This window comes from Rhizophagus irregularis, chromosome 7 (genome assembly GCF_026210795.1).
Source record: "Rhizophagus irregularis chromosome 7, complete sequence".
Classification (NCBI taxonomy): Eukaryota; Fungi; Glomeromycota; class Glomeromycetes; order Glomerales; family Glomeraceae; genus Rhizophagus; species Rhizophagus irregularis.
Genome location: NC_089435.1, coordinates 1,943,434 through 1,956,749, shown reverse-complemented (window position 1 = coordinate 1,956,749; position 13,316 = coordinate 1,943,434). Strand labels below are relative to the sequence as shown.

The window sequence follows — 13,316 nt, the reverse complement described above, 5'->3', positions numbered from 1 at the left end:
TTGACCACTAAACCTCCTACCTTAAAAAAAAAAAAATAAGGGGGATTGACAGGAGTCTTCTCATATTAAAACGGTCAATTACAAAACGAATTTCCATGCATATGAAAAAATTCCAGAATACTTTTCCATAACGTGCAACAGAAAGTTTTACATTTTCAACTCCTTGAAATAATTTATCGTCTACTAAAACTAAAAATTTTCAATATTTATTTATAAACATAATAAAATGGAAAATACAGATGATGAATATTCTTTTGACCTAACGCCAAAATTAAAATCTAGCCCAATAAAGATCTTGTTTGTTTCATTTAATGAGAGTGATAAGAAGTGTATTTATTGTGGAGAAGAATATATTAAGACGATTTTTTGTAGGCAAAAATATTGCAAAAAATGTGCATCATGTTATATCACCGATATAAAATATAATAATATTTACTTAGACCTAAATTTATATATAGAAAACTTGAAATGTTGTGAGAATGAAAGAAGTGAAACGTATGAACCACAAAATATTCAAGAATGCTGTAGAAATTGCTTGGAAATATTATATTTTAAACAAATTCCTGTGCGATATTCTTATAAATCCAAATATCGTAATTTATATGAAAATACGATTGAGAGTGAAAAAAATTGCAGACTATGTGGAAAATCATTATATAAAGGAAAAAATATAAATGAAATGGAACGATTCAAATTATGTTCTAATTGTTATTTAATTTCTTCCGGATGTGTAAAATCAACTTTAACCGAAAAATCTATTCCAATTATTTATTTACCATGGTGGCATAATAAATCATATTGTGAAGCTTGTAAAAAAACCTTAACATTTATATCAGACTGTCAAAAGTATTGTACGAATTGTCTTATATTTTATACTGGATGCAGATATTGTCTAACAACAAATGTCATTTTTGGACCTACAATTCAATCTCAATGTAAAAAATGCAAAAGAGTATCATCTATTGATTTTGATAACACAAAAATTAGCATCGGAAATAGTGATTTAGATGATTTTCTTTCCAATTCGAGAATTAATATTTACGAAAGTTTAAAAATAACCGAATTTGTTGATAAAGTAAAAAATATTGATAAATATTTTTGTCCATATACTATATGTAAATCTATTTATCAAGTTGTTAAACAATCAATGGAATGGATATCGTATTCTCAATTTACAAATATAAATGAAATAGCACAAGGAGGATATGGTACTATATATCAAGCGACTTGGTTAGATGGTGGTTTATCTGATAGAGGGTATAGAAGTAGTAATGAAACCGTCATTCTAAAAAGATTTATGAATTCTAAAGATATCGACAAATATTTTTTAAATGAGGTGAATAATCATACATTTACACTTGCTACTGTATTAATGTTTTATAAATAACCTAATTTATTATCATGAATTTTATAGTTAAAATCAAATCAATATTGTTATCAAATCAAGCATCATATTGTTAAAACTTATGGTTTTACAAGAGACCCCGAATTGGAGGGTTACATACTAGTTATGGAATATGCAAAAGAAGGAGATTTGCACAACTTTTTACAAAAACGTTTTGCAGATATTACGTGGAATAAAGAAAAATTAATTATTTTATGGCAAATTTCAGAAGGGTATTTATATTATGTATTTATTACAATTACTTAAGATGATTACTGATTTATTATTATTTTTTTTTAGACTTGAAACTATTCATAAAGCAAATTATATACACCGAGATTTTCATAGCGGAAACATATTATTTGATTTTGCTTCACCTGGTTATGAACCAAATTATGATGAAAAACATCAATGGAAAATTGGAGATTTAGGATTATCACAACATGCAAATAATACATCATCAAATAATGAAATATATGGAGTGATTCCTTATATTGCACCAGAAATATTTAATGGGTCTTCATTTTCTAAAATAACTGACGTTTATAGTATGGGCATGATTATGTGGGAACTTACAACAGGTTGTAAACCTTTTGCTAATGTTAAACATGATCATAATCTTATTTATAAAATTCTTGATGGAGAACGACCTGTAATTACAGAAGATACGCCAGAATGTTATGCAAATTTAATGAAAAGTTGTTGGGACCCTGACCCTAAAAAAAGACCATCCATAAAGAAAGTTCGCAATACTTTTGGTAGTTGGTATTTTAGAAAAAAGCATAATGAAGTATTTGATCAAGCTGAATCAAAAAGAAAAAAATTAATAAATTTAAGACAGCTTGGTCCCGAGTTTAGCGAAAAACCTCACCCAGATGCTATTTTTACAAGTAGACCATTAAGTTCTATAATTTCTAAATGTTCATCTATCAATCCCTCTAAAGGTATGTATTAAAAAGCATATAAATGCAATAAATGTAAAATATGTAAAATACTAACAGTTAATGAATAATATTTAATTTCATTTTATAGATTATACTTCAAAAGAACTTGAGTTTGACATTGATATTGAAAGGTAATTAAAAATTGAGGATTTTTAGGATTTTTTAAAAATTTAACAATTCAAATCTTTAATTAAATATAATTTATATCAATAGATCAAACGTAGTTAGAACTATTGAAGAATTAAATATAAATTCTCATGCTATAGATTACACTTCAAAAGAACTTGAGTTTGACATTGATATTGAAAGGTAATTAAAAATTAAGGACTTTTAGGATTTTTTAAAAAATTTAACAATTCAAATCTTTAATTAAATATCATTTATATCAATAGATCAAACGTAGTTAGAACTATTGAAGAATTAAATATAAATTCTCATGCTATAGATTACACTTCAAAAGAACTTGAGTTTGACATTGATATTGAAAGGTAATTAAAAATTAAGAACTTTTAGGATTTTTTTAAAAATTTAACAATTCAAATCTTTAATTAAATATAATTTATATCAATAGAGCAAACGTACTTGTAACTAAGAGAAATATTGAAGAATTAAATATAAATTCTCATGAAAATAATGGTAAGTATTTATTGAAAAAGTTCTTTTTATATTTGTTTACACTTTATTCATTTTTTTTTTAAAATTTAAAATTAGGAAAACACATTAAAATTGAGTAATAATAAAGAAAGTTAGATTGGGAAATCAATATTTTTTTCATTCTTGAATATTTTATTTCATACTTATTTCACATTGATATTCAATATTGTAAACATTTAACTATCAATTTAACATCTAATAAATTATAAATTTATGCAATCAATACTTCGAATTTTATATTCATTTAGAGTAAAATTAAAGTTCTGATGTTTAACATTGCACGTGTCATTTTCCGATGTTCACGTTACACACTTTCTACAATAAAAAACAGAAGTAAAGACATTTCAAGGAGTCATGTGAACAGTACGTCTTGAGTAAATCATGATTATCACATACCACATTTTTGTAATAATGACGTAATTACATAAAAAATTATTTCAATATTCAAAAGAAATTAATATTTAAGATATTAAACATTTTGCTTAAATGAATTACTATTTCTTTGACTATTCCAAAGAATACCGATCCAGGACTAGCTTTTTGAAATAAGGAAATGTTCATAAACTGGTAAAATCGAGTCTTTTGAGAAGTTTTTTTCCTTGGACCAGATTTATGTGGACCTTGATTGGAAGTGGAAATACATCATACAGTACATAATAAAAGTTTAATTTATTATAATTACAAAATCACAATTATGTGATATGTAATAAACACATGATTTACGTAGAATTCGCTATAGACAATGGCCTCTATCTACAGTATTTGAATAATGTGAAGAACTATGTGATACATGTAATAAGCTTGCAAACGAAAATTTGCAATTGTGGAATGAATTAGAGCAAATTATTAGCTCTTCAAAGAAATTAAGTAAAGAGGTAAAACAATTACTAACTGATGCAAAAGATGTTATGATTCTTGAGTAACAGATAGTATACCTGAAGGGTACCTATACAATGAATTCAGAGTCTAACGACAAAGTTGGAAAGTCTTAAGCTACAATATTCTTGAAATACAATCTACCGCATCACATATATGTATGGGCGAATTGTTCAATTGTTAGTGAAAAGAAATAAGCGTTCTTAATTTGAGATTAAAGGAATTAGATTCTATTTTAACTTTAAAAATAACAGAAATACGTATCTTAAAATCTGAACTTTCATTAAAGATACAGGAATTGCATAATTGTAAAATGAAACTTTCCTCAAAGCCATTTGATTTACAGATTGTTAAAATTGAACATGATATCCGTACCCAATATGGCTGAGCAAATTTCAGTAAAGAATATCAGACGCAAAATACCATTCCCAAGTAATAGAATAAAGAAACGTTTTGCATTCAAGGGAGCAGTATCACTGGATTTTTATCCTCTAGTTTCATTAATAGAATTAATACATATAAATATATGAAAACTACGTATAATTTGTAATTAAATTATTGAATATTTCTTTTGCCTGATCTTCTCTAAATAGACCTATATCTTTCTCAGCTATTGTACAATTTTTCTTTGTTCTGTGCGTACGTATTTCGTTAGAAAAATATTTCGTACGTGAGTGAGTGTTACTTCATCTATTTCGCTATAATTGCATTAAGTTTGTATTTTTTGTCGATTCAAAGTTATCTGATGTAGATGCTGTCCTTGCTTGGAAAGTTTTGGCATACTTTATAATAAAAATAAGAAAATATTAAAAAGTTTATTTAGATGAAAACGATGAGCTAATCTGCCAGATCACTTTCGATATAAATTATCAAAGCAATATTTCAAAATTATTCTCCTTGTTTAATTTTTAATGTAAAGGGTTCTAGCTGCTTCCATATGATCAACAGAACCTATTCTTTATGATAATGTTGCACAAGTAGTAATAAATTGGTATCCTATAAAGATTTAGTTAATGATTGTTTATTATGAAATTTTTAATAAAAATTAAAACAAGCTGTTTAAAGACATAAGATGAAAAAATGCAACATTGTGTTAAAGTTTGGGATAAATTAATCTAAGTTGATAATACTTATAAATCAAAATAAGTAGTGGAAGTAGAGTGTATAGGGGTTAAAGTTGACATGTTTAAAGTAAGGCAAATGCTAAGCGAATCTTAAGCAAATGTATTTATTATTTGTGTACCTAAATAATCACTTATTATATAGGCTATACTAAATTTTGATAAACATAGTATATCGCACATACCAACAATTTACGGTTATATACTTGCTATATATCAGATTTAATCAACATTTTTCGCTATCTATGAACAAAGATTATGACAAATGTTTAAATTTCAGGGTGTTAATTTGTTTTGACAGAGCAAACACAAGATAAATTAATTCTTACGAAGGATATCAAACAATTTCTAAAGTTTAGACAATAAAGTGAATGTTGTCATTATTCTCTAAATGTCAATATTCTTTCTTAATAATTGTAAACATGATTATTAATATAGATCATAAAATAAAAATTACATCATCTTAATAACCTTTTTTTTTTTCATATAAAAATATTGTGTTTATTTATAATTAATAAAGCCTATATATATATATATAATCACATATAAGATATTTCTATATATAATCAGATACTTGTGGTTAATAAACATCTGTTTTTTTTCGAATCCAATCAAATTCATCATAATCATGAAAGCAATTAAAGTCACATCTTTGAACTATTCCTTTTACTTCATATTTTTTAACCAGCTCTTTCAATTTATCCATCTCTCGATAATCATCAAAATTAAACATATTGATTTGTAATATCATAGGATGTCTATCTTTCCAATTATCAAAAAATGATTTTAATAATTTAAATTTGGGTCCAAATTTCCGATTAAAATAAATTTTAAATTTATACAAACTTATTGGCGATGATCTAATTAATATTTCAAATAAACTCTTATATTTAAAATGCATTTCATACTCAAAAATTAATCCATTTAAATTTTGACAATTAATTAATAACCTTTCAAATTCAGGAATATTTTGTTCTTTAATTGGCATACTAAGATATCTAAGATTTGGACAATTCTGATAAATTGCTCGAATAAGTCTTCTATTATAATCAGCATCACTAACAATACCACTATGAGTAAGAGTGATTTCATGAAGATGACCATTTTTAGTTTTAATCATTCTATCTAAATTTTGATGTGATTCAATATTGGCTATTAAAACTTTTAAACCAGGTGAAGATACTCTCTCCAAATGACACCAATTTGTTTTCTTTACAGCATAATCATACCTGCCTATTTTTAAACTACTTAAATTTACAAAATATGAAAGAAATTCATCACCAGGATTCCTATTTATTCGTAGATGTTGAATAGTATCTGCTTTTTTAATTAGTGATTTTTCAAAAATTTTGAATTCTATAAAATCACGACATTCAATTTGAATTTCGTTCAAATTCTTTTGATTTTCAATTAATATTAAGCTTCCAGGAATGTCATCATTATCAAGATATACAGTATGTAATATGAGTTTATTAATTGATTTAGCTATTATAGCTAATCCTTCCATAATATTTTTATCCCAATCATCACAATGAAGGAATTTAAGAATTGAAAAGCATTGTTCAGCCCATGAAATACTATGTAATTGATATTTAAAATTATATGGAATAAAAAGCGAAAGAAATTTAGTATTTTTGTTAATAAATAATTTTAATAATTCATTTATTATAATATCAATGTTTGATTCTTTGACATTTCTTAAATTGATCATATCCTTTAAAAGTTGTAAATCTAAATGTCTCCAGAAATTAATGTAATTAAATGAAGGTGGTCGATAAGCTCCTGCGAAAAGATCGTCGATTCCTTGTTTCTTCAAGATATCTCTTGAGTCTTCTGATGAATGTGAAAGTATAACGTTGAATATTATACTCTCTGCTTTCTTAGTTAAAGGAATTCTTCCAGGAATTTCCCATAATACTGGTACTGCTACCTCACACCAAATTTTGTTAACTAAAAGAAATGAATAAAGTGATACACTGTCATTTTGCAAAATTTTTGTTATTAAATAAAGTACGTCTCTGTCAATGTTCATTTTTTTTTAGTTTTTTTTAGACAGGTGTAAGAAAGAAAATTTATTCAATTGCGAGTTGGAGAAAAAAAAGATGAGCGCGATAGATAATCTAAAATGATTTTATTTGGTGAGTCACTCGTGACCACAAAATTTTACACACATATGTAAGTATTAGGTTTAGTCTATTTTCACTGTTTTATTCCCACGTGAATATCTTTTATTTCATTTTTTGTGAATTTCCCTTTTCAAAAGTTTAAATAAATGTAAAGGTAAACCTAAATGACCTCTATTTTTTAGATATTAGATTTTTGTTATTTTTTAGAGCATTTGAATCTTTTGGTATTTATTTTGAATATTGCAAAACAGATCATTTGTTTTTATTAGTTTTATTTCTTATTATAATAAGTTTTGCACATTGCGTTTTATATTTTATTATTTTATACCAAGATCAAGATCTGATTAATCATTTAATCAATTTCGATACTGATCCTAATAATCCTTGTTAGTTTAATCATGACGCTCTTTCGTACCAAAATTTTAATGGAAGAAAATATATTATAAAAAAACAAAATATTTTATTAAACCATATACAAATATGTCAGAAAACATGGTTTTAGTGCGGGAAAAAGCGGTTAACAAATTTATAGAGGATTTTTATACAGAGTTTGGGATTTTGATATGACACAAGTATACAAAGTACATAAAATAAATTTGCCCAACGAGTATAAGACTTTGGTTAAACGAACATTTAAAAAGTATGATAAAACTAACAATAATAAAAAAGGACTATGTATTAAAATTCAGAAGACTTCCTCATATTATTTATAATAAGGACGAGTTGAACTTTTATTAGAAAAAAATTTACGAAGTTTCTTGAAAAAAAAATATTCGTTTCTTCAAAGCGAGCGCAGCAAAGATACAATATCACGTGAGCTGGAAGACAATTTGGAAATGAAGTAACCAACAAGGAACGAATAATATCGAGTAAAGATGAGGAAATCATAAAGTGTAAGGGAGAATTGGAAAATCGTGTTAGAGAATTAGAAGTTGATGTAACAGTTAAAGAACGAATAAAATTAGAAAAAGGAGAAGTCAGAATAATTACCGAAAAAATTAAGGAGCTAGAGAAGAAGGAACAAGAGTTTTTTTCACAAAAAAGACAAGGATATCTCAGGTCAAAGAAAGAAAAAGTCCAGTAAATATTCCGATAAATCACGTGATATGACATTTTACGATTTTCCTTGGTACTGGTCGGACGAAGAAATATATGAATATATAAGAGATGTAGGCTATGTGGAAAAATAACAGTCAAACGATTTATAAATATAAGACGGTCAAGACAAGACTTCGTTTTACCAAAGAGTATGAAAATACTTATGCACGAGGTGGAGCTAATATCACAATTTTTAGGAATAGTCATCAATATTTTTTCATCATGTTTGACTCTGATTTAATGACACAGGAATTAAAAGGAAAATATAGTTAGTAAGCATTAAAAAAAATTACTACAGGAAGTGAAGTATTAAATAGTGTAATTATCAAAGAAAATATTAAGAAATATGGAGGATTTTTCGGAAAAATTATTAGGGTCAACAAAATTAAATATATCCTAATATATTTTAACAACAAAAATGATATGATGAAGGGGATGAATGCCGATATTGGATCAGGGCTACAATTGAAAAGCCAAGACGAATTGATTAGAAAAAATGGAGGCTTTAAGCCACGGATCATCAAGACGCAACTGAACAATAAAGTATCAGAAAAGTCTGTAGACGAACAATATTATGATACTAGGGAGAATCTTACGGATCCGCTTACGAACGACCAGAATAAAAGTTTTGAATGAAATTAATGGTAATCAAAAGAAAAGTATTAGGGAAAGAAAAAGATGGAGATATTATAATGAAAATAAGAAACGTGTCGCGCAAATTCAAGGTGCTCGAGAAGATAGCGATAGTGAAATTGACGGGTGAATATACGATAATTTAGCAAATTTTAACGTTATATAAGATATGATCTTATTTTATTTTTTATTTTTTTAGATAGTTACCTTTATTGATGTAATGCGTTGGCGTTAACGTTAGAATCATTTATGATGTATAAATTTTTATAACACTAATAAAATACAAACATGTTTATAAATTTTAGAACTGCGCTTCTTGCAACGTATAATTCCTAACGGGTAGGTTAAGAATCAATACATTATATTTAGCTTTTTTATTTAAATATTAGGTGATTCGTATTACTTATCTCCTGGCTAATTAGGAATAAGTAAAATTTTACTAGGATTGGATAAATGATCGGCCGAAGGCCGATCATGTTCCGATTCTAAGTAAAATTTTACTATTCCAATTAGCCAGGAGATAATTGATTTATCCCCTGCCATTTACACAATAGTAAGTGTTTTATAGTATATCGTGAGTATAATATAGTATATTTTATTGTTGAATTTACGCTTGGTTTTGTTTCATTTTAAAAATTTTAAAATAAAAAAATAAATTTTAAAAAGTTTCGGAACCATTACTATTACACTTGAAAAATAGTATTGAGATTACAAATAAATTAAAAGAAAGTTTTTCTCATTTAGAAAATGCAAATCTTTCCGAATTACTCAAATTTTCGAATCAGTCCATTATAGTATAATCAATAATTAATTTTTACCGCAAAATTTCCTAGAAACGGATAAATAAATACATATAAAATTGGCTACCCAGTAGGTATAACTACATTTGCATAAACGTGTAAATGGTGCCGATCAGGGGATAAAAGTGCGTTATCCAATTAGTCATATTTTAAATAATCAATTACTTACATAAAGAATTAATACCGCTCAAAATTTTATAAATATATTTTATGTAATATCTAATTAGCAAGTAACGAAATAACAGAAAATGAAATAAATCCATTCTACATTGAATCAACACAATCATGATCAAAAAATGCAAATTCGTTTTTTTGATAAAATTTAATTCTTTGAAACAAAAAAAAATTGATCTTTTATCTGGAATTTTATAAATATTATAATCCCACCATTTACGACAAAATTAGATTCACATATATGAAATTACACTTTTCTTTAATAAGATTTATTCTTTTTTTGTTTATATTGTAAATAAATTGTAATAAAATCGAAATTTTATAATTTATTTAAATTATTAAGTCACATTTATTTTATTTGGCAAAAAAAAACTAACATATAAAAGTGATCCACTTACTTTTTACTATTTGTTCATTTAAATTAAAAAATTTTTTTAGGGGAATAATTTATTTCTTTATTTGTTAGTAAATTAAATAATGAATTAGTTCAAATTCGAAAAATACTTTGAATTTATTGTTTCAACAATTTCGCTTATATAACCTTGATAGAGGATCATGTGATTAAACTTCTTTTTAGGAAAGGTTAGAATCATATTTTACCCGTTTTTTTCAAAGCTTTATACGGAATCTGAAAAATATATTTTTTAAAAGAAAATGTTTCATAAAATGCTAAATTATTTACTCAATAAATTGTAAATTGTAATATTAGCATAATTATTGACGAATATTAAAATCAATTAATATTGTGCAAACATACAGTTTTCAGAAGGCAACAAATTTCACTAATTAGTATAAGACCTTAAAAATTATTATAAGAGAGAATTTTCATTATATATTACATTTATTTGTAAAGAGCAGTGTCTCATTTTATAGGACTATTTTTACCTTTTTGACTTATTACAAATTTAAAGAAATGTTGTTAATATATCAACCTCCTCAGAAACTTTCATAGATTATAATAATTCATAAGTTTCATTAGTAAATTTTCTTTTGCTATGTTCCAATTTTTATGTAACATAGGATATAATTTGCAAATTAATTACATGTCAAAATTACTTTATCACACAATTTTAAATGTATAAAAATTTATGAATACTTTATTTATTTATAAGCAATTATATTTAATATTCCTATCTGATATTTTAAAATTACCACTCCACTAAATAATTAATCACGAGTAAATTCATAGAAACTTATCATTCACTGGTCGAAGTAGGGGGATGTGCAATACATTTACACTAGAGAAATTTTATATACACGTCACATTTCAAATTGATTTACCAGTAATTTCAATTAATTCCAATTAAAGTGTATATTAAGGAAATTTGTTGTAAACTTGTCCAATTTCCATGAAGTGTATATGTCATTTGAAATTTACAAGTTTCTATTATATAAATGTATTTTAAATTGTGATAAAACCTTCTTTATATATCATTTAAACTTATAATACATTAAACAGAAATTTTTTATGATATAAGAAATGTTAATGAAATTTCGCTCATATTTGCAAATATATAGCTAAAATATTAACAATAAATACAATATAAATTTTATATAAATTTTATGTATATTATAATGAAACTTCACTTCTATTTAAGAATCATAAACTTCGTAGCCACGCTCAATTAAGGCAATGTATTACTAGACCTACACTAAAGATGACTTTAGCAAGGCTTTCTTTGTGAATTAAAAGAAATTTCATACATTTTGCCAGCTGGTGAGAAAGCCTATGATTTCTAACCTCAAACTTCTTTTCTACAAGATCCCTAAACATTTGATTCAGAGACCTAGACCATCTAAAAAAGAGAAAATTGAAATGTTAGTAAAAACATTTCATTGAAATGCATAATTAGAAACAAATCTCACCAAGTTTTCACGCGTTTAAAGAGTCAAAAAACCAACCATCTGAAAAAAGAAAGATGATGAATATTAGTGATCATTCTTTGTTAAAAGAAAAATTAAAGAAAAAAATTGAACTTATGAAATCCATGTTCAAAAATATCTCTGAATACCAAAGAGCAAGTCATCTATAAAAGAAACAAAAAGTTAGTAATCATTTTTTAATGTCAAAGAAAAAAATATCTTACCGAAATCAGCCTCTAAAGAGCTGAAGACTTATCCAAATAAGAACGAAAATGAAGTTGTTAGGTTAATATTATATTAAAAAAAAGTTTAAGAATATAAAAAAAAAGTACACCATAACCTATGTGTCTAAAGATCAAAATGAAGCCGTCTAAAAAACTGAATTCATTAAAAATAATAATTTAAAAATCACTTTCTCTTTTTTTAAATTAAAAAAAAAAGAACTTTAAAAAAAGAATTACCAGAAGTCCATGTGTCAAAAAAATCCACGTTAAAATAAGAGAAAAACTTCATCTTCCATTAACAAAATTCTGCTTCAAAGATCCAAAGTACCATAAGGCTAAAAAATAAAAAAAATAAAAATTTCATTAATAAAATTCTTTTAAAATAGGTTTCTTAAAGTCAATTCTGAATTCAAATAGCTTACCAAAGTCTGGAAATACAGAACCTATAAAGATTAAAAAAAGAAGCGTCAGACATTTCTTACAGATAAATGACGAATTCCTCTCAAAAGAAATAACTCACTATCCAAAAGTCTTTCACAGACAAGTCATTACCTACAAAAAAATAAAAAAAGGAAATTTAGTATGTTCCTCATAATTAATGGCGAAATTCTTTTCCCAAAAATTTTACTTACTGTCCAAAAAGTCCCTCCAGAGAATATTACCTACCAAAAAAAAGAAGGAACATTTAATACATTTTTTATAGAAACTCTTTCCCCAATAATCACCAATCGTCTGAAGATTCTCTGTTACCTTTAAAAAATTAAAAAGAAAATTTTAATACATTTCTAATACTAATAATGAACTATTAAAACAAGACTAACTTGCCATTTATTTTAATTTCCAATTCTTGTTTTATTGTAAAGTATAATTTTTACTTTTGTTTTCTTCAAGTCCAGCTATCATAGGCTTGGAAAAAATTTTATGAAAAATAATAAGAAAAAAAAGAAAATTATAGTAAATAACGATAAAACAAAAAAAAAATTCAAAAAATTGATAAAAATAAAAAGAAATCACCTAAGAGAGCACTATTTGCGAAAATGTTCAGTTCGTTCTCAGTTGAACTTCAACTTTGAGCCATTGGAGATATTTGTTCATTTCCTTTAATTTTTGTCAGTTGTTCATACCAATAGCTCATTGATGTCGTTGTTGTAAAAAAAAAATTAATGAATGAGAAAGAGGGAAAGGAATTATGGGAAAGAACAAACTTTTTTTTTAAAGAAAGATTATCCGTCATTGAACTGCGCCTATCAGTTATTATATCATGTGATAAACATGACATTAATTTTATGTAAGATAGTAAAATAGGACCCGATTCCATTTTGAGGATTGATATAACACATTAAACTATTTTAACTATTTTAACTATTTTTAATCACGAATAAACTATTTTTTTAATTTTCTTTACATTTTCTTTTATAC

The 13,316-nt window shown here is 25.5% G+C and overlaps 3 protein-coding genes across 3 annotated transcripts; 2 read left to right on the top strand and 1 right to left on the bottom strand.

Annotated features, from left to right (window-relative positions):
• Positions 1-226: 226 nt before the first annotated feature.
• On the top strand, positions 227-3,062 carry OCT59_027229 (uncharacterized protein; the record flags this gene model as incomplete). Its single annotated transcript, XM_066136820.1, has 8 exons — positions 227-1,336; positions 1,415-1,617; positions 1,685-2,328; positions 2,417-2,459; positions 2,542-2,637; positions 2,721-2,816; positions 2,900-2,964; positions 3,040-3,062. 8 exons carry the CDS (start codon positions 227-229, stop codon positions 3,060-3,062), a joined length of 2,280 nt encoding a protein of 759 aa, XP_065993270.1.
• Positions 3,063-5,559: 2,497 nt separating this feature from the next.
• Positions 5,560-7,011, bottom strand: OCT59_027228 (uncharacterized protein; the record flags this gene model as incomplete). The annotated part of the gene is made up of 1 exon (XM_066136819.1): positions 5,560-7,011. One exon carries the CDS (start codon positions 7,009-7,011, stop codon positions 5,560-5,562), a length of 1,452 nt encoding a protein of 483 aa, XP_065993269.1.
• A 1,615-nt stretch (positions 7,012-8,626) lies between these two features.
• On the top strand, positions 8,627-8,839 carry OCT59_027227 (uncharacterized protein; the record flags this gene model as incomplete). The annotated part of the gene is made up of 1 exon (XM_066136817.1): positions 8,627-8,839. One exon carries the CDS (start codon positions 8,627-8,629, stop codon positions 8,837-8,839), a length of 213 nt encoding a protein of 70 aa, XP_065993268.1.
• Positions 8,840-13,316: the final 4,477 nt, after the last annotated feature.